The sequence below is a fragment of the Bacillus rossius genome, chromosome 1 (genome assembly GCF_032445375.1).
Source record: "Bacillus rossius redtenbacheri isolate Brsri chromosome 1, Brsri_v3, whole genome shotgun sequence".
Lineage (NCBI taxonomy): Eukaryota > Metazoa > Arthropoda > Insecta > Phasmatodea > Bacillidae > Bacillus > Bacillus rossius.
The window spans coordinates 177,054,638-177,075,466 of NC_086330.1; the positions used below are offsets into that span (position 1 = coordinate 177,054,638).

The window sequence follows — 20,829 nt, forward strand, 5'->3', positions numbered from 1 at the left end:
CATACATACTACACTACTACAAGTACATAATAAACACAGACAAAGTACTAAAGTCTTGTGGATTCCTCGATTCAAACAGTCTTCTTATTGTGCGGACTAAGCCTTTTACATGACTTTAAATGTCTATCCGATCCGTTCATCACCGCAGCCAGAGACGAACTGAAGTTCATATCACCAGGGTCCCACTTATATATTCTCATTTGCTGGTACAACACACGAGTCAAAACAATAACCATGTTCATTATACTTCTCGGAACATTTTTTATAATGAAGATGTAAGCTATCAAGACGAAATTAGTTTTTTGCACTTATTGCACTGAAATTGTATTCTTTTAACATTATTAGAACAACTGCTTCTTTCATGTCTGCGAGCATTTGAGGTAATACTAAATGATGCGTCACAGTATTTGCACCGACGCAATGTACGCTTTTCATTAGTGGAAGAATCCATTGCTGACGATGAAACTTCGGATGATGGTGGTATCACATCTGTTGAAATCTCCTCCAATGTTGACGTCGTCGTTGCCAACGGGATCTGCACCTTCTCCATCGTAGCTGTCGTCAAGGTTCCCGTAGACGATGGTACAACCTCAGAGTTCGACGTTAAAGACGGTAAAGATGCCATCGAGGTCTCAAGAACAGCTAATTGACACGACTTATGCACCAGAAGAAACAAACTAGGTGATCCTTACACCGCCGACGTCAGTAACAAACTGAGCGTCCTGCTGTCTAGGACTCGCTTATATACATGCACCGTATGGTATAATACGCTAGTCAAATCAAGAACCATTTACAATAATACTAGAGTCAAATCTACAAATTAAAAAAGAGGATCATTTGATCGAAAAAAAAATTCGATCTCTCCAATATACGCCAGGCTCCAAGAGCTACAATTCACGTCATCAGATCCATCTACATTTTGCTCCTATGCTTCAATTAACCATTAGCTGCAAGTGCTCCAACAGCTCCATCAGCTCCAACACGTAATGTACGCAATGTACGCACAATACATGCAATTTACATGCAATAAATGTAATGATCACTCAGTACACACAGGAAACGGAACGTACACACAGTACACACAGGAAACGAAACGTACACACAGTACACACAGGAAACGAAACGTACACACAGTACACACAGGAAAAGAAACGTACACACAGTACACACAGGAAACGAAACGTACACACAGTACACACAGGAATCGAAACGTACACACAGTACACACAGGAAACGGAACGTATACACACAGTACACACAGGAAACGGAACGTACACACAGTACACACAGGAAAAGGAACGTACACACAGTACACACAGGAAACGGAACGTACACACACAGGAAACGGAACGTATACACACAGTACACACAGGAAACGGAACGTACACACAGGAAACGGAACGTACACACAGTACACACAGGAAACAGAATAAAAACAAAAAAAATTCAAAGATTCTGCTAGCTTGTGAACTTCTCATTGTTGAGCAAAGATAGAGTTCTAGTACAAGCCAGAATGTTTCAATTTTTTTTTTGTTTTTATTTTTAATTTTTTATTCATTATTTTTTTTAGTATTTTTATGATATCAAAGAAAACTTGTGGCGGTTTTCTCCGTGTGCTCCTGATTATTCTTGCCAATATTATGATGGTTTTCTCCGTGTGCTCCTGATTATTCTTATCAATATTTTGATGGTTAATCCGTGTGTTTGCGATCATTCCTGCGGTTTCGGTCAAAGGTCAAGGTCACACCCATCCAAGATGGCCGCAGTGACGTCACAATCCAAGATGGCGGACCGTGAGAAATCTGAGAAGCACTAGCAGGAAGGATGAACTTTTTTTCTCTATGGATACTATCGAAGCCAACCTCCCTTTTGCGATCGATAGTGAGCGTTCCGCATCCCACATTAATGAAATAGATATTATTTACCTGCAAGTAACACGTGGTGACATCTGTTGACGACAGCCAGAACTACTTGCATCAATTTGCTTTGCATTAGATAACTTAACTCTCGCTGATGAAATATTTCAAAAACTCTATTTAAGAAATGGTTCCAATTGGAGAAAACTGACAGTTTGTATCTAATATTAGTCACAGAAGCTACCATGGATCGTGGTTTGTTATCTGCAGCTGAATCGGAAGGAAGCCGCTGTATTTACTGTGGCAAGGATTTTGCCATGAGAAGGAATGCTAGACGTCATGAGAAGAATGATTGTGCTAGAAACCCACTACGCAACATGTTAAGCTGTAATCGTTGTAGCAGGTTGTTAACACGAATTGACAGCTTAAAAAGACATGGTAGAACATGTAAAGTCAAGACTACTTACGGCATAGAGGACACCGATGGATCCACTAGACTAAAGAAGAGTGATCTGCATTACGACAATAATTTTCCTTGTCCTGAGCGTGATAGTATTGGCTCACCCGATCGTGAGGAAGAACATAAATTGAAGGATGCTAATGGCTTCGGGAAGACTGAAACTAATGGAAGTATCAACACCGTGAAAAGTGAGAATACATTCAAGCCTATATTCAGTAGATCCTCCATTCTTTGTAAAAATGATGGACTCCTAAAAAGGAAGCATGAAGACGATGAAGACACTTCGACATCATCGATAGCGAATTCATACGGTAATCTGGGTGAAGAGGATGTCTTCTACAGTGATTGTTACAGTGACTCTGAGGCTGTTGACAAAGGCATAGACTGTGATGAAGCACCTAGAGCTGACAAGATCGAAGAATGTGGCGATGTTCTGAGACCGAAACGATGGAAACGTCGTGTTATAATAAATAAATCTGATAATGCTTATTATGATCACTGGGACGATTGTGATATTAACAGTATTTATAATAAACAAGCAAGTAAGATGTTGGTAGAAGAGATTGATTACACATCATGGAAAGATCCAAACATATTGGTTGATCGGCTAAGACTTCTACATGACTCGCTTTGTGCAGGAAACTATTCGTGCATCAAAGAAATATCCTTCATACTCAAAGAACTGAGGAAAGCTGGCTACATACAATAATGGCTTCTTTTACTTGTATTTGTGTAATGTTGAGAAGTAATTAAATATTGAAAGTAAAAATTTAATGTTTTTATTTCTTGTATTCTGATTTCCAACTAAGCCTGTGTGTTTCCGCTAATGTATGTGTGATCATTCCGTTTTCTGTGTGTACTGTGTGTATACGTTTCGTTTCCTGTGTGTACTGTGTGTACGTATCGTTTCCTGTGTGTACTGTGTGTACGTTCCGTTTCCTGTGTGTACTGTGTGTACGTTTCGTTTCCTGTGTGTACGTTCTGTTTCCTGTGTGTACTGTGTGTACGTTCCGTTTCCTGTGTGTACGTTCCGTTTCCTGTGTGTACTGTGTGTATACTTTCCGTTTTCTGTGTGTGTACGTTCCGTTTCCTGTGTGTTCTGTGTGTACGTTCCTTTTCCTGTGTGTACTGTGTGTACGTTCCGTTTCCTGTGTGTACTGTGTGTATACGTTCCGTTTCCTGTGTGTACTGTGTGTACGTTTCGATTCCTGTGTGTACTGTGTGTACGTTTCGTTTCCTGTGTGTACTGTGTGTACGTTTCTTTTCCTGTGTGTACTGTGTGTACGTTTCGTTTCCTGTGTGTACTGTGTGTACGTTTCGTTTCCTGTGTGTACTGTGTGTACGTTCCGTTTCCTGTGTGTACTGAGTGATCATTACATTTATTGCATGTAAATTGCATGTATTGTGCGTACATTGCGTACATTACGTGTTGGAGCTGATGGAGCTGTTGGAGCACTTGTAGCTAATGGTTAATTGAAGCATAGGAGCAAAATGTAGATGGATCTGATGACGTGAATTGTAGCTCTTGGAGCCTGGCGTATATTGGAGAGATCGAATTTTTTTTTCGATCAAATGATCCTCTTTTTGTAGATTTGACTCTAGTATTATTGTAAATGGTTCTTGATTTGACTAGCGTATTATACCATACGGTGCATGTATATAAGCGAGTCCTAGACAGCAGGACGCTCAGTTTGTTACTGACGTCGGCGGTGTAAGGATCACCTAGTTTGTTTCTTCTGGTGCATAAGTCGTGTCAATTAGCTGTTCTTGAGACCTCGATGGCATCTTTACCGTCTTTAACGTCGAACTCTGAGGTTGTACCATCGTCTACGGGAACCTTGACGACAGCTACGATGGAGAAGGTGCAGATCCCGTTGGCAACGACGACGTCAACATTGGAGGAGATTTCAACAGATGTGATACCACCATCATCCGAAGTTTCATCGTCAGCAATGGATTCTTCCACTAATGAAAAGCGTACATTGCGTCGGTGCAAATACTGTGACGCATCATTTAGTATTACCTCAAATGCTCGCAGACATGAAAGAAGCAGTTGATCTAATAATGTTAAAAGAATACAATTTCAGTGCAATAAGTGCAAAAAACTAATTTCGTCTTGATAGCTTACATCTTCATTATAAAAAATGTTCCGAGAAGTATAATGAACATGGTTATTGTTTTGACTCGTGTGTTGTACCAGCAAATGAGAATATATAAGTGGGACCCTGTTGATATGAACTTCAGTTCGTCTCTGGCTGCGGTGATGAACGGATCGGATAGACATTTAAAGTCATGTAAAAGGCTTAGTCCGTACAATAAGAAGACTGTTTGAATCGAGGAATCCACAAGACTTTAGTACTTTGTCTGTGTTTATTATGTACTTGTAGTAGTGTAGTATGTATGTAATAAAAGTATTTTTTAAAAGAACTTGCTGTGTTTTTATTATCTCAAACCTGTCGCTTTTGTGGTATTTTTTAAAATTAAAGTTGTTTGGTATCGGTCAGGGGTCGAACCAAGGACGGGAATCGATCTAATCAATCATTACTTTAATGAGTGAATTATTTAATGAATTTTGAACTTTTTCCCGAATATCTAGCATTAAAATTACGGATTTTCAAGATGACGTCCAAATTTCAAGATGGCGTGTGTCACAGTAATAAATGATTACTGCACTGTAGTGGGTTAGAATAAAATTAACCAGATGGAAATGTACTCCATAATACAAGTACACACACAAGATGGTGTACTCCGGTAGGTGGTCGCTCCTGGTAGCATGTACTGAACATAAAATGTCGGATCCATGATGGTTGACAAGGACAAAGTCAAATTTCAAGGTCAAGGTCAAATTTCAAGGTCAAGTTCAAATTTCAAGGTCAAGGACAAAGTTCAAGGTCAAGGTCAAAGGCCAAGGTCAAAGGCCAAGGTCAATGATCAATGTCAACAGATGAGGCCAAAAGTATGGTGACCAGATAATTATACTACATGTTATCGGCACACTCTAGCAGAAGAAAACAAGATGGTGGTCTCCAGTGGATGAAGACAAGATGGCGGACATTATGTCATACCAGTTGATGATATATACCTTGGTATTGTTTGTGGTAGATCAGTCTAGGTAGCTTTCATTGAGGAAGGATCGACCGTTTACTCTCGCCGGGAATCGAACCAAGGACGTACATAGATATAATCAAACAGAATTCAAATACATTAATTTTTTGATGAATTTTGGAATTTTTTTCATTAAAATCGGATAATAAATATTTTCAAGATGGCGTCCAAATTTCAAGATGGCGGACATGACGTTATACTAGGTGAAGATATGTATTTTTTGACATAAGTGGTGGGGGTCAGTCTGCCTGCGTCCACTGTGAGGGAAGGATCGGACGTCATTTTAATTTTTTTTGCACTCGTCGTGTTCGAACCGAGGACTCCGAACTCCTTGTCTAAAAAGTACGTTTTTTAAAAAAAATATATTAAAATTTTATTAATTTTTTTTTTATAAATTTAAAAAATTTCATTAAAATCGGATAATAAATATAAAAGTTAAAGATGGCGGCCATAACGGAAATTGCAACGGTGACGTCATCATCCAAGATGGCGGACAACACAATGCCGGAATTTTCTAGAAAACAAAATGACGTCATCCAAAATGGCGGATCCAAGATGGTGGATTCAAAATGGCCGCCGTGATCTACTTGTCCCGTTACGTTATGTCCCGTTACGCTGTGTCCCGTTACGCTGTGTCCCGTTGCGTTTTGTCCCGTTACGCTCATCCAAGATGGCCGTCATGACGTCACAATCAAATATGGCTGACACCGCTACCACAACCACATCCTGCATCCTGCCGCAGGACCGGCTATCCTATACTACTGATAGTATTTGTAATTTTACTGTCAAAGTAATTATTTTAAAAAAATTAATGACTGCGGGCATAGCATACAAATATAGCAGCTCTTTAAATACAAGAATTTTTTAATGAAATATAAATGTAGAAATTGCATGGTCTCTCACATTTATTTATTTTTAGTCACAACTGTTCTAAAATACTCATAACTTTCTTTAGTCCAGCACACGTCTGGCTTACTGATGCTGTGCGTTAAATGCTTCGTGAACTCAAATACGCAGTGTTATTATTTTGAATACATTCTCTTATCTCGCACTCTACAGTATGTCTCACGTTTTTATTGCAATACATTAAAATTGGCTACCTGTTTTTGCCAAAATAATACTATCCAGCTTGTCAATATTCAAAATTTTATTTTGTACATCATCGTTAGCTAAAATTAGTTATAATATAGGTAAATTTTTTATTTTAATATATGTTCATTTTCCTAAGGCACTTGATTATTTTCTATTGTCAGTAACATTATAGAAGTAGAAATTCTGGCAAAAAATAATCCAACGCTAAACACCAATTATTATTTCACATTAGAAAATATTTGTAGCATTCGGTCACTACTGATGATATGATATTCCATAAAATGATGTGCTATGCCAAAAAGAGCAAACTTATTTAATATTAAATAATATACATAAATTGTTGACAAAACCAGTTGAAACCAAGATGCCTTCATTAGTAATAATCAGCTTCTTAGGTAATAAAAACCTGAATATTGTCAGATGATGTTCTTGATAAAATACTAAAAGGAAAAGTATATTTAAAATTATCATTCCAAATTTGATGTTTCAGGCATATTAAAAAAAAAAATGTTCTCTGGATTACACAGTTGTATCTAAGAAATTTGTGCTCTGTAGTGTATATCTGGCAACAGAGCACACCGAAACAAGGAAAGCGCTAATGGCAGAAACCGTGCATTGGAAAGAGGGAGTAAATGCACATTGCAAACTAACGATGAGACACGCTATTGCATCATGCAAGAGTATGTGAATGGGCTGTCACCTTGAAATTAGGACACAAATTGTTGTCAATTTTACACTGAAACATTCCAAAGAAGCTTTGATCATGCTGTGTCACACTATGTAACGTTTATGGTGAAGGAAAAACTAAATAAATATGGCTTCCTGTAAATTGTTATCTCCAAACCACTTGCCACCAAAATATTGTTATATTGTGGCAGGGTATGATATAGCACTATAATATTTAAGTTTACACAAATGTAGGTGTTAAGGTAGAAGCCATATATCTATATATATAAAAGAAAGTCGTGTGTCGTTTTGCGGGAAGCGGGGAAAAGTAAATGAGAGGGGAAGCAGCTGCGCGCGCACATCAGCAGCTATGCGTTTCATAGCAAAAACATCAGGCGCCACGCTCTCAGTCTGAAGTGAATAATGGAGCCCGACGCAGGACATTCAGGATACAATAAAGTAATACATAGTGGGGAGAGGGGAATTATAAGTAGTGTAATCCAGTGTTGTGATGAAGAAGCTGCCAACAAATGTCTGCTAGTACCTCTTGCAAAAGCAACAGAAAGAGCTGCGCGATACACAGGTATAAGCCAAAGATCAGTTTCGCGCATCCGAAAACACAACAGAGAGACGCCAAATAAAAAACAAACAACAACATTATAAGTTTTTCAACGCATTCCCCGTAATTTCACCCGCGGTTTGTTTGTTTTGCATTTGGCAATTTTCCAAACTTTCTGCACCGCTTGTTAGAATATTTGTTTGCTACAAGTGTAGCCGATATTGCTACACATTATATTGCATTATATTACATGATATATTACATTGTATGATATTACATGGTACATTATACATACATATACATTATATATTGCAATATATATTTTATTATATATATATGATTTTATCATATATTAATGTATATTATATTAATACATTATTTATTTACAATTTATATGTTTATATTTACATATATATAACACTCCTTTATTTGACCGTGAAACAGCCTCTCATGTTTAATGATTAATTTCAAGCCAAAAAAAACTGGGAAACATTTGTTGTCAGTTGATGACTTTGATAGAAGAGTGATCAGAGACACTAGCTACGAATTTTATGCAGTAAAAAAGTGGTTTTCACAACAAGGAAACTACTGCCAGTTTTGAAAGAAAAAAATCGGATGGAGTTGGGGAAAGACATCGCTGCGTAAAATACTCAAAGAAATGGGTTTTGTGTGGAGAAGAAGCCAAAATAAGCGAATGCTTCTTCTTGAAAGATCTGACGTGGTTGCTTGGCGATCACGGTACCTAACTCAGATGAAACAGTGCAGGGAGGCTGGGAAGAAGATATTTGACATGGATGAATCCTGGGTTGACACTAATTTAACCTTTCAGAAATGTTGGCAAAAGAAATGTGACGTTGAATGTGTAATGGCAACAGGAAATACAGCGCACAGACTGATAGTTGTAAGCGTTGGTTCTAGGCAGAGCTTCCTTCCCGGAGCCTCTCTTGTTTATAAAGCAAGCACAACAACAGGAGACTATAAAATACGCGAGGATGGTTTGTTATAAATATGGTTTTTGGCCCCCTCGAAATGACTAAAATGGTTCTTTCAGAGTGCTTTTATGGAAAAATTACCAACCCGTGTGTATAAAAGTGGTAAGGTTCTTGAAGTGCGTGAAAGTGTCATGTCGATCGTCTTCACATTTCAGCCAAACCAAATGGAAAAGAAAGCATCAGCGAGGGAGTTACATGCAAGTCTTAATTAATTGTGTTTCCTACAGCATCTCACAATTACAAATTTAGTTCTTAACTTTAAAGAATTGTATAGCTATGTTTAACTATGTTTAACTAAGCTGCCCTGTCGAGCAAATGGTGCACTACCTTTACATAATAAATTACCGTAAAGCATTATCGCACCTTTGTGTCATTAAGATCTGCGCTGTGTTGCACCATATGTGAGATTGTTCTCGACCAATGTTTTCGGAACGGCATGAAGACTTCCAGGCCATTGCTAACTGCGGAGCAGGCAAGGCGGGACGTGTCGATTACAAGGTCGCTGAGCTCTAGGGAGTCGATCCGCCAAGACGTTGCGGCCCTACTATAGTTACACTATTTATAACTCAAGAACGGCTGAACCGATTTGGCTGAAAATGTGTAGGGAGGTAGCTTAGAACCAGGAGACGGACATAGGATACTTTTTATCCTGTTCCCGGGGGGGAAAAATAAAAGTTTAAAAAACTAAAAAACACGCTTTATAAAGAAAACCAAACTAAAAAATAGAAAATCAAGAAAGTATATTGTTCACAATAATCATAACCTACTTTCACTTGTCAATTAATTAAATGCCACTTTTAATTTAATTAAATGTCACAATATTTAGTAGACTTTGTTTATATCGCGCCAAAGACAAACTGAAAGAAAAGAGTTCGCACTTGAGCGAAATGGTTTTATTTACAATGTGCGAACTCATTTCTTTCAGTTTGTCTTTGGTGCGATGTAAACAAAGCCTACTAAATATTGTGAATTTATATAAATTGACGAAAATCTTATTTTGTAAATTTAATAATGGAATAATCTTATCAATGTAGTGTATTGTCATCGGTCCTCGATAAATCTACAAAGTTTTAATGAAATCTGGCCGTTTAAAGTGGGTCAAAATCGCACCCAAAGGAGTCGGTTACAAACATACAAACATACAGGTGAAGCTAATTTAAAGCGTGTAAAAAAAGTGGTATAACAAAACGCAACTGAAAGCAAAACAAAAAATTTATCAGTCAAAACATCAGTAAACATTTGTTAAAAATGGTATGGCAAAATGCAACTGACATGGAATAACAAAACACAACTGACAGCTAAACGTAATGTTATCTATGGTTAAGTATGGTTGAAAATGTGACAATTAACAAAACACAACTGACAGCTGAACGTAATGTTGTCTATGGTTAAGTATGGTTGAAAATTTGACAGTGTACAATTTTAAAGATGACCGGTTGATGTGTTTTTTTCGAGTTTCTATTGGCTTATCGTGCCGATATTATCATTAACAATACCATGCCGCGACCAAGACGATCAAATCTTTCCCGACAAGGCCGTAATGCAACTAGGATTCGAAACATTGCGAATGAAAGGACTGAGGAAGAACAAGAAATTGCACGTGGAGAGCGCCGCGTTAGTATGGCTCGACTTCGTGCTTCTCAATCACAAGAGAAAAGCGATGCAGCCCGTGTAACGGCTCGGTTGGCAATACGAAATCGTCGAGCAAACCTCAGAGATCAACAACGAGATAATTTTCGACGCACAAGAAATTTATCCATAAACCAACCAAAACTGTGCAACGGAACGCGTTACCAAAACTGTGCAACGGAACGCGTTTTGTGGTAAGTAAATTGATGAACAATGTGATTTACGCGACGATACTCAAAGGAAAATTCGAAGGTGAGGAAGTTCTCATACCGAGGATTCCGATGATCCCAACCGATATGCCGTTTAAGTTTAAACGACTTCAATTTCCGATCCGTCTTGCATTCGCCATGACCATTAACAAATCACAAGGCCAATCCTTGAAAGTTTGTGGTCTGAATCTAGAAAATCCATTTTTTTCCCATGGTCAATTATATGTGGCATGTTCACGGGTCGGAAGACCATCTGCGTCATTTGTTCTTGCGCCTGATAATAAACAAAAAATGTCGTATATCACGAGGTGCTTCAATGAAGAGTGCAACCCATACACCAAAATACATGGCCAATAAAGAATCATTAAAATACTTGAATTTTTTTATTTGTATTTATTATCTTAATAAAAAATTGTATTTAATAAAATCCAAAATCTGCTGATTTATTGCCTCTAAGGCGGGACAAAGTTCGCCGGGTCAGCTAGTATATATATAATTTGTGTCTTGGTAAATAATATGCCTCTTTATTTCATTCTTTATCGAAATTCTTATTAATATAAAACACTTGTAAGTATCATTTATACATTTCCGTAGTTTTGTATATTGAGACTATGCTTATATCCTTCTTATTATGTTCATGTATTTTTATTCTGATTTTCATTTTTTTTCTATTATGTCACCACAAAAATGACCAATTACTTTCAATTTTTATATTTGCATCTTTCATGATTAAGTTCTTTGCTGGTGAAATAGTTTATGTTTGCTATGGCTCTAAGGAAACTAAATCATTTTACTTTAGTCAATTTTGCGCGGAATACACTTCGTTAAAATTCTTCGTCTGGGGGCAACATTATAATACATTTTATATTACTCCATCTATATACCTATTACGATATCGCTGCACAATATATCTCGGCATATTTAGATAAAAGTAGCATATTAATTTTCATTTCAATAAACATTATTATAGTGGTTGCGTAATCCAAATGGAAATTAGGAATGTAACACGTATTTTCCTTCAGTAAATAAAAGTAATTTAAGAGATGTCAGCATTAATTTCAAAAGAAAAAGTATGGAATTCACCTATAAATGAAATATGCTTATAAACCACTTAAATCTTGCAAATTGAAAATACAATTTTCGCAAGTATAGTCAGGTGAATAGAACTATAGTTTGAAGTCTCGTTGATATCAGAGGATTAACCCGACGAAATACATTTAACGGAGTTCTGAAACACTTAAAACAAAACCTCACAGTCTCACAGCAGAGTTCTTTGTGCAAACTATGAGCTTTACTCCACCGGGAGTAGATGCCGGCTCGTCTTCTTGGGAGCGAGTGAACTGACTGTATGCTTATATATTTGGCTGTCACAATAAGTTATTGATACGTGTATTCTCTTTCAATGTGCTGAGGCTTCAAGGTATACATCACTCTAACTTCTTTGGTTGTAATCGCTAAGCATATTGGTTCGATCACGATTTCAGTTTGTAAGCACCACGTCGGTTACAGAAAAGTTACCAGAGATGTTCATAGATTCATTCTCGTCGACTTATATTAATTAAATTTATGTTAAATTGTGCAGTAAAAGTTATTTCTAGCACTTTATGACTTTAAAAACTATAGGACATATCTTTGAATACATCTGCTTAAAGTCAGCATACGTGGCCCACTATAACTATTACAGTATATCCAGTTTCCAAAATTAAATATATTATATATTCCATCTCAGAGATTGATTTAACCGTACTCAAGATTATGACTACAAGCAAAAAGCTTTGCAAGATGTTATTTATGATTTGGCATTTGAATAATTGAAAAAAAAATATATCGAAATCAAAATGATCGCAAAATTATTCATAGTAATTATCACATATTCGTTAAAAAAATTATTTACACATTTTTCTATTTGGCTACTTATTTAAAATGATTTTCATGATATTTAGAAACATATATTGAAGCATGTTCTTTTTTTATTAAATAGTGGTCAAGGTTATATTTTTATCATGTTAAGGCCCTAACTAATGGAATATAGCATTAAAATTTTCTAGATTCATCGTATCTAGTAATTTAATTAATAAGAAAAAAAACATATTTGAAAACTCTTATGATTATTTAATGAAGTAGCTAGTAGCAGTGATTTTTAAACTGAAATATTTCAGCTCTATATTACATTTACTCTGTTATACCTTATATTTCTCATAATGTCAATGAATGTAACTTTAACAACTAAATATGAGCAAAATGTGCAATAAACATGTAAATATAGTTATATAGTAAGCCAAAAAGTGGCACCATAAATCACATAACTATTAAGGAACAGGCTGAAAGGTGGAGCTCGTGTGCGTGCGAGCGTGACGTGAACCCCTGGAGGTTTGCGGGGCGCGGGTGTGGGCGCAGGCGCAGGTGATGACGGAGGAGGAGCAGGCCGCGCTGGACGCCAAGTGCACGCTGCTGATGGACCACATGGCGGAGCTGGAGGCGGCCACGGTGCAGCTGGAAGGCCTGGTGGGGCTGGAGGCGGCCCCGGAGGAGCCGCCCTCGCACGAGCTGCTCGCGGCCAGTCCGGGGCCGGCCACGGCGCGGCTCGAGGACCGCCTCCCGCGCGTCATCGTGACGGGACTGAACGACGGGGTGCTGCCCGGCCTCGTGGTGCTGCCGCGCCCCGTCAAGGAGCTGGGCACCACCGTCTCGCCGCAGCCACAGGTGCGTCCCGTACCTAACTACGGAGTGTGATGTGTTTACTACGAAAACAGACGTCTCAAAATCAGCGTTTCGTGCGATAGTTAATTACGTCCATGTATATCATGTAATGTCCGCCCATTGGGTCCAGTGGCTAGCCTGTCTGCCTAGTCGGCCAAAGGCCGAGTTTGATTCCCGACCGAGGAAGGAAGTTATCAAACCTTCTTCTTGGGTTCAGGATTGCGTGTTTGTGATGTTCCTTTTACCTTCATCCCGTGGAAGGCAATGATAAACCTCTGCGGAATCACCCTGACTTGACATGCCTATGGAAGTCACAGATGTCAACACCATGGCGTTGTCTTTGTTCACGACACCCATAAATGGGTTAAAAGCCTTGTTATTATAATCTCTTGCAATAATAAGTTAAATATTTTGTACAGTACTTAACATAAATAGGAACCTTGTACATTAAACGAATATTTTTTAACAAAACTATTAATTGTTTTGCGAATCTTTATTATTTTTAAAATTAGCTACTTGATGGATAGAAGATCTCGTTACTGTACATAAGTGGTCTTAATTATTTTTTAAGGTCGATTATCAGGCGTAAACTTCTCAGCGCTTGTTTAACGCGTGTTGAATTGAATGCATAAATGTTGTTACTGGTGGGAGTGCCTGAAAGTTGGTAGCACTGACGACTACACGCCAGGGATATTGGGGAAGCAATCGTCCATTGCCCGCTGTAAGGCTCCGTCCCAGGTTGGGCAGACTGGGACTCGAGCCCGCATCCTCTGCGGCGTCCCTCTGCACCGCCTCACATCATAATGAATAATTCCTGGTACGGAATTGCGCTGTAGTGAGTTTGACACGAATATTTCCACAGGAACGTGCGGTACATGTATTCATAGTTAGTTCTCACCTAAGCCTTCATTTTCTTTCCATGACTTAGCCTCGTTTCTTCTATACTTTTGAAGTGATTTTTCGTCAAACAATTTTCGCTTAGATTCTTTTTGGTGGCACTAGACCGAAAGTGATTTAACTGACAGGCACTATACCGACATTTCGATCAAAAACTTTCAGTACTCTGGCTGCTAATATTCTTATTATTATTGAAAAAAATTTGAAGCCTAAAAATTATAAATGTTATAAATATCGATTATTTAGATGTTTTTGATACATTATTTTACTATATTCATATTATAGTAAATCGTTCAAATACTTGGAAGTTAGATAGGTTATTAAATACAGATCAAATTAAATATATTTTATTTCGGTTTTCTTGGTGGTATGAATGATTCTATTTATTTTATTTTAAATATTCCCTAGGCAAATTTTAATTCTTTATCACGCAACTTTCATAAAAAAATTATATTGAGAGCATTTTTAGAAACAATAAAATGTGTTACAATTGCATAGTGATCGATCAACTGGAAGGGGTAAAAATATAATAATCTGTTTTATGAAAATAGGAAAGCATAGCATTTTCTTTATGAAATTCATGTTGTACGAGTCACTGTGATGAATGGGCTGCAAACCAGTGACGGAATGAACGAGTGAGCGTGCGGACTGGCGCAGGCGCTGGTGGACCGACTCTCGAGCGAGCTGAGCCTCAGCTACTCCCTCCAGGAGAAGCTCGCCTGCGACAACGAGCACCTGGAGAACGTGAGGTGCGTGACGCACGTGGACCCGCGGTCAGGTAGACGGCGCGCGCGAGCTGCGTGGTTGAACAGTTCGCGGCCCCCCACTATTTGGCACGGTCTTGCGTGGCAGACAGAACTGCCGCATGTGGCTGTTGAGGTTATGGAATCCTCTAACAATACATTCTATATATATATATATATTGCCCCGAAACAACCTACTATGGCATGATATGCAAGTACCCTACATGCCAGATGAAGCTCTGCCACTTTTCTCATTTGTTTGCTTTGGGCTACGAATCCAAAGTTCTGGCACGACAGGACATAAATAATGTATTCCTAAGCTTCTAACTGCTGGAAGAAAATAAGACAAGTGATTATTTCAGAGGGCGAATACAACTGAATGGGTTGTTGTAAACATGTACCTGAGCACAATTCAGGAGGTTGTGATGATAAAATGAGATATGCTGATTTACCAGAAAACAGTTTGGATGAATGTGGGGTATTTAATATCTCACGGTTAAATGGAAAGTCCAAAATTTTGGGAAAAAAAAAAAAAATAAATAAATAAAGCTGATTTAACACATCTATGACATGAATAAAATGAATCATCAAAGCAATGGATTAGATTATTTGTTGTGATCTCTAATGTTATTTAGTTGTAGGGTGTTATGAGGTCCTATCTTATCGTTCTGGAAACCATTCCGAGGGGGAGGGTGTGGTCTGGTGGGGTGGGAGGGTGACCACGCGAGTGACGGGTGACGTCCCGCCCGCAGGTCCGAGCTCGTCGACACCATCGTGCAGAAGGACGCTGAGGTGGAACAGCTGGAGAAGAAGATGCACTGCCTGCAGAGGGACATGTGGATTGTCAGCAACGAGAACGCCAAGCTCAACGAGCAGTTGGCAAACCTGCGGTCGCGGGTGAGTGCGTAACACTTTGACGGGTTCATTCGTGCCGAATCCATGTCTATCCTCTTCAGGTTGGCCAATAGAACTGTCAAAATCAGCTGGCATAAAGACTGACAATTAATTTGGTTAAAATATATAATCTTTGATTAAGGTGTGCCTAAAGTTTTGGCACGACCACTGCATGCCATTTATAATTTAGAGATGGATTTAAATCATTATTTTGGAAATACGCTATTACTATTTTGTAATGTTTGTCATAGAGAAAACAGAAGAATGGGCAAATAAATATGAATACAGAAACACTTCAGAAAACAAGCAATGACGAATGTGACATCTGATGTGATGTGATCGACTGATTTTGGCTTTTTCCATTATTCGGGTTTTCTCTGTGACATATTGTGCAAACTAGCAATGGCATATGTCCACAATAATGAATTTAATCAATATTCCCTATTGCAAGAAATATTCAAAGAACGAACTAGATGATGGTTGCAACAAAACACGCCAAAAAGTCAGGCACACCATCATTATTAAATGGACGTCGCCTTAACACCGAAGCTAAGAAGTTAGTAATGATTTAATGTTGGTTTTTAATATATCAAAGAACATATTCAAATACATTAATAAAGCAACATTGTATACTATTGCTACACTTGAATTCGGATTTAAAAGTGAAAAAAAAGTGAAAAGTGAAAAACCACACCCGAGATACCCCGGACATGGCACTTCTTTCGACAGTTCATTTGGCAAACAAGCTGATTAGTTTTGGGCACAACATATTCTACAGCGCATCTTGCGGGTGCCATCTACATACACAATCTCAATTCTACCCTAGAATTCAGTTAGTAGGAGAGTAAGTATTTACAAACTCATATTAATTTTAATAAGAAAAAGGCCATGATTGTAGGCTGTCAAAGTAAATGAATAGTCATTGAAAATGTCAACTGACTCTAGCAGCAGTCTCACAGCATGCCGAGCGATCATGAATAGAAATTACAAGCAACGAAAAAATTTAAATTTCTCGTTCGCCACGTTTAAATGTGGAGGTATGTTTTGAAAACCACCCCATTGGTCATTCGAAAGCTGTTGAAAACCTACATATTGGCCAATAGTGCCGCGCCAGTCAGGTTCTAGCACTAAATGATTTAAGAAATAATCTGCATAGACGATTATAAGAGGTGGAAGGGGTGGATAATGCATGGACTTACTATCATTTGTAAAGTTATTGTCTTTGTAGATACTGTTTACAAGTTTGGATAGCAAAATGTATAATTTTGGTTCGGCCTGTTTGTTTGGCCAATCGGAGCTGGGCTTCTGTGATTGGCTGGGACTAAGGGCTAATCAGTGGCCTCTTCTCTTCTGGTTTGCTGGGCTGTTTGGCAATCAGATGCGATCTGTCTGTTGTTGGATGCAGAGCTAGGTTTTGAGAATTTCTGAAGAGTGGGTCCCATATTTTGCTTAATTTTTATCCATCCTCTACTTCTCTCTTCAGGCTCAAAGAAAAAATGTGTAAAATGATAATTTGATTCTCAAAATAAGTATATTTATGGTAGAGCAGCCACGTAACATTGTTGACATTTAAAATACTTATAAGCTTAAATATATTAATTTTTAATTAAGAAACTTTAAGCAGCTTATATTTATTCAATTCTGACATACTTTTTCATGAATACATCCATAGATATCAGACCAGTGGTTCCAAAACATTTCTAATGCAAACATTAATAAAGTTGGTACAGGAAATTGCATTGCCTATTAGGCTATAAACACCCCTGCGAGCGTTAGAGACATTGTGGTTGATTTGCCAATATATGAAGCACAGTCGGGCGGAAACCGGTTTTCGGTGGGAGGAGTTCTGGGTCCGAGTCCCGGGTAAAGGCATGGGTGTGAATATCTGTTAATTTGATTAAGTCACAATTCTCGTCACAGTCAGTAATTTTAGAAAAAATAAAGTTTGTCAATTAAGGCGGGATGGTTGGTTTGTTATTAATGGAAAATTATCCAATATTAATTACTTTTAATAAAGATTTATTAAAAAAATTCAGGTATATTGCTTTAAACCCGGATTCCATTCCTGACTGGTCCAGCTCCCCCAATTTTTAAAAGAATGAGCCTGTGAGTTTTCTTCGGGTGCTCCTGTTTTCCGCAACAATTCATTCCGTTAATGGTACACTCTAATCTCATGACACTGAACCCTGCGAAAAGGACTGCAATATCAGTACGGCAGAAAGTCTACACGATGGGCGCCGAACTAAATCTCGGATCCCTCCTGGCCACTGCTGCCATACGACAATCGTTTGACTTTATGGGCCACAAGTTGTTTAACATGCCGGGTTGTGGGCTAGAATGCCACCCACACGAGCTCCCAGGAGCTATAGGGAAATGGTACGCCACTTCATCATGGCTTGGAGGTGTTTGAGGAGGAGCTACAACGAGAGACAGAGGCTACTCATCCTAGCATCATTGTCACCCGCTCCCCCTTTGCCTGATTCGGCTAACCTGTAGTTGACTTAGAGGAACCCCATCCTTAGAGTGTCATATTGTGCCTAACCAAGACTGCCACATCTATGGGACCCCTCAGACAACCCAGAGAGACTGTGATCAGGCTGAAGTGCATCCATGCTGCCAGTAGAAACTGTCAGCAAACCTGCTTGAGGGACCTCGGGAAGTGCACAGTGCACGCCGAGCCCCTCTGCCCTCGAAGGGTCGCGAGCCGGAGCGTCGGGCAAGTGTGTCGTTGTGCCCCGCAGCTGGGGGTGTCGCCGGCGGGGGAGATCCCGGAGCGAGACGGCCCCGCGCGGAGCGACAAGGCGACTCAAGAGATGGCGGCCATGATCAGCCACCACGCCAACCAGACGGCCGCGCTGGTGAGTCCTGCACTGCTCGTGGTAGTGGTGGTGGTGGTGATGAAGAGGCTGAGGATGATTATGTTAGTGATCTATAAGTGCTGATAGATTGTAATTGGAATCATATTGATGAGTGATGGGTGGAATTATCATTCAGACTTATGAAAAAGATAAAAAAAATTAAGTATGATCTGATATTTGGTAATGATTTTATATTGTATATTATGATAATTATTTAGGGGTGGTGATTGACTGTAAGTATGGTAATTGCGTTTAGTGATTGATTTATTTATGCTTTTAGTAATTATTATGTCGATGATGAATATAATGAATTTTGGATGCAGGTTGATAGTGATGATGATGCTGTATGTATTAATGCATTCAGTGGTGATAATTATTTCGGTTGATGAATAAGATTTATGGATGATGGTTGGTGGTAATTATTCTGATGAGGGTGATGAAGATAATTATGATGGATTGATTCATCAATTCAGTGATGATTTATTCATTTGTTGCGGACAACTAATAATAGTTGGGCAATGGTTGAAGAAATTAGAGGCAGGGGTATGCAACAACAGTTTATTAGGGATAAGTACAACATAACAATAAAAATCAATGGGTAGTGCTTCGATAGTTCAGTTTGCGAAATGGCTCCCCAAGGCTTCTGGGTAAGCTTGCACTGCGCACAAACATAACAAGAATTACTGCCACTGCAAATAACATTTTCTGACTTTCTACAAATATACCCTGAACTGTGATTCGTTCTTTTTGTTATGTAAACAACTATAGTTTTCAGTTTGTGAGATTAGAAACAAAATGGAGGTACAAAACATTAAGGTAATAATGAATGATCAACCTTCTCTTAAAAGTCCTTAACCCGCATATGAATATAACAGAAATATGCTTAACTGTAAACAACAGGGGAAACACTAAACAAGAAGAAAATTACAGAGTTTATATATTTAATTACAACTAAGTGTCTCGCTCGGGGTTCACATCGTCTGTATAGCGTTAACCCTCGTATACTGCGCGTTAATCCCGCCCTGTCTCTAGGGCGTAGGGGGTCGAGTCGTCACTCGCTGCTTTTGATAGTCCTGACGTCTTCTACGTCCCAGCGGGAGACCGACGATGAACACCTGGTGGGGCCCCGTCCGCGAACAGCCTCACGGGGTCCTCAGCTGCATGGTGGCGGAACTCGGGCTTCTCCGGGTCGCCGACCATGAAACGTCAGCCATGTCTTCGCGGCTGGAGTCACCGGTTCGGGACCTGGCGCTACTCGTCTGGTGCAACCTCTTCAAGGGGTTGATTCCTCGCTCATCGTAACAAGAGCCAGCCTCGGGACAGCACTCCTTCGTGAAGCCAAGTCCTCTCTCGCGCCGTTTGGGCTGCGGATCCGTGTTAATCCGCCACGGCGTGGACCGGGTCTCCGTTGTGTCATCACACCCCCACGGCTAGAAATCTCGAACTATTTTTACTCGGCTCGCCTAGAACAGGGGTTTCGCAGCCAAGTATGTGCTTCTTCCATTAGGGGCACCAGAATCCATCCTGGTTGCCCTTCCTCGGGGTTGTCCTGCGGGGTGACCAGATGACGAAGTCCTCCGCTACCGACGCGACGGCGTGGCTGGAATTGACTATGTTCGGGTTGTGAAGTCAGCGGGCAGCATGACTGTCCACATCAGCCAATGTTGTCGTAGCCGGGTATGCACTCTCCTGGTACCTCCAACGATGTCCGACGTCTGCCTTGGGGGCTCCATACTGCCCCCTTATAAATGCGTCTCGGGAGTGATTCACTAACTGACGGTCCGTCTGGGCGTTACGACAACCTTCTGGCAAGGAACTGCGCTCTGATTCACTGAGTCTCACGCAAGGTAGCTGTTTTCTTTATTTTTTTATTTTTTAGTTTTTCTTCAACAGAAAAAGTTCTTAGCAATGGTGTATGTCCAAAAACTTACATCAAGTAAAAAAAGTTACCTAGTAGTGACACCAGTAATATATTTATGTTCATTAACAATGTCGATGATGAATATCATGATTTATGAATTATGATTGATGATGATGTTGAATATTCCGATGATATATTGATTCATTAATTAAAATGATAATGTTTTAATTTATCATGATTTATGATTGATGCTGATCAATATGATGATGGTGAATACTTGATAATCGTGTCCAAGCACGATAACACAC

General features: G+C 39.2%; 1 protein-coding gene across 1 annotated transcript in view; it reads left to right on the plus strand.

The window, feature by feature from the left end:
• Positions 1 to 20,829, plus strand: part of LOC134539952 (outer dense fiber protein 2-like) — an 89,352-nt gene that overhangs the window by 18,092 nt on the left and 50,431 nt on the right. The window contains exons 3-6 of the mRNA XM_063382375.1: positions 12,966 to 13,271; positions 14,823 to 14,938; positions 15,661 to 15,805; positions 18,544 to 18,660. Of these exons, the coding sequence (XP_063238445.1) occupies positions 12,966 to 13,271; positions 14,823 to 14,938; positions 15,661 to 15,805; positions 18,544 to 18,660 (684 nt within the window). The remainder of the gene's footprint in view (positions 1 to 12,965; positions 13,272 to 14,822; positions 14,939 to 15,660; positions 15,806 to 18,543; positions 18,661 to 20,829) is intronic.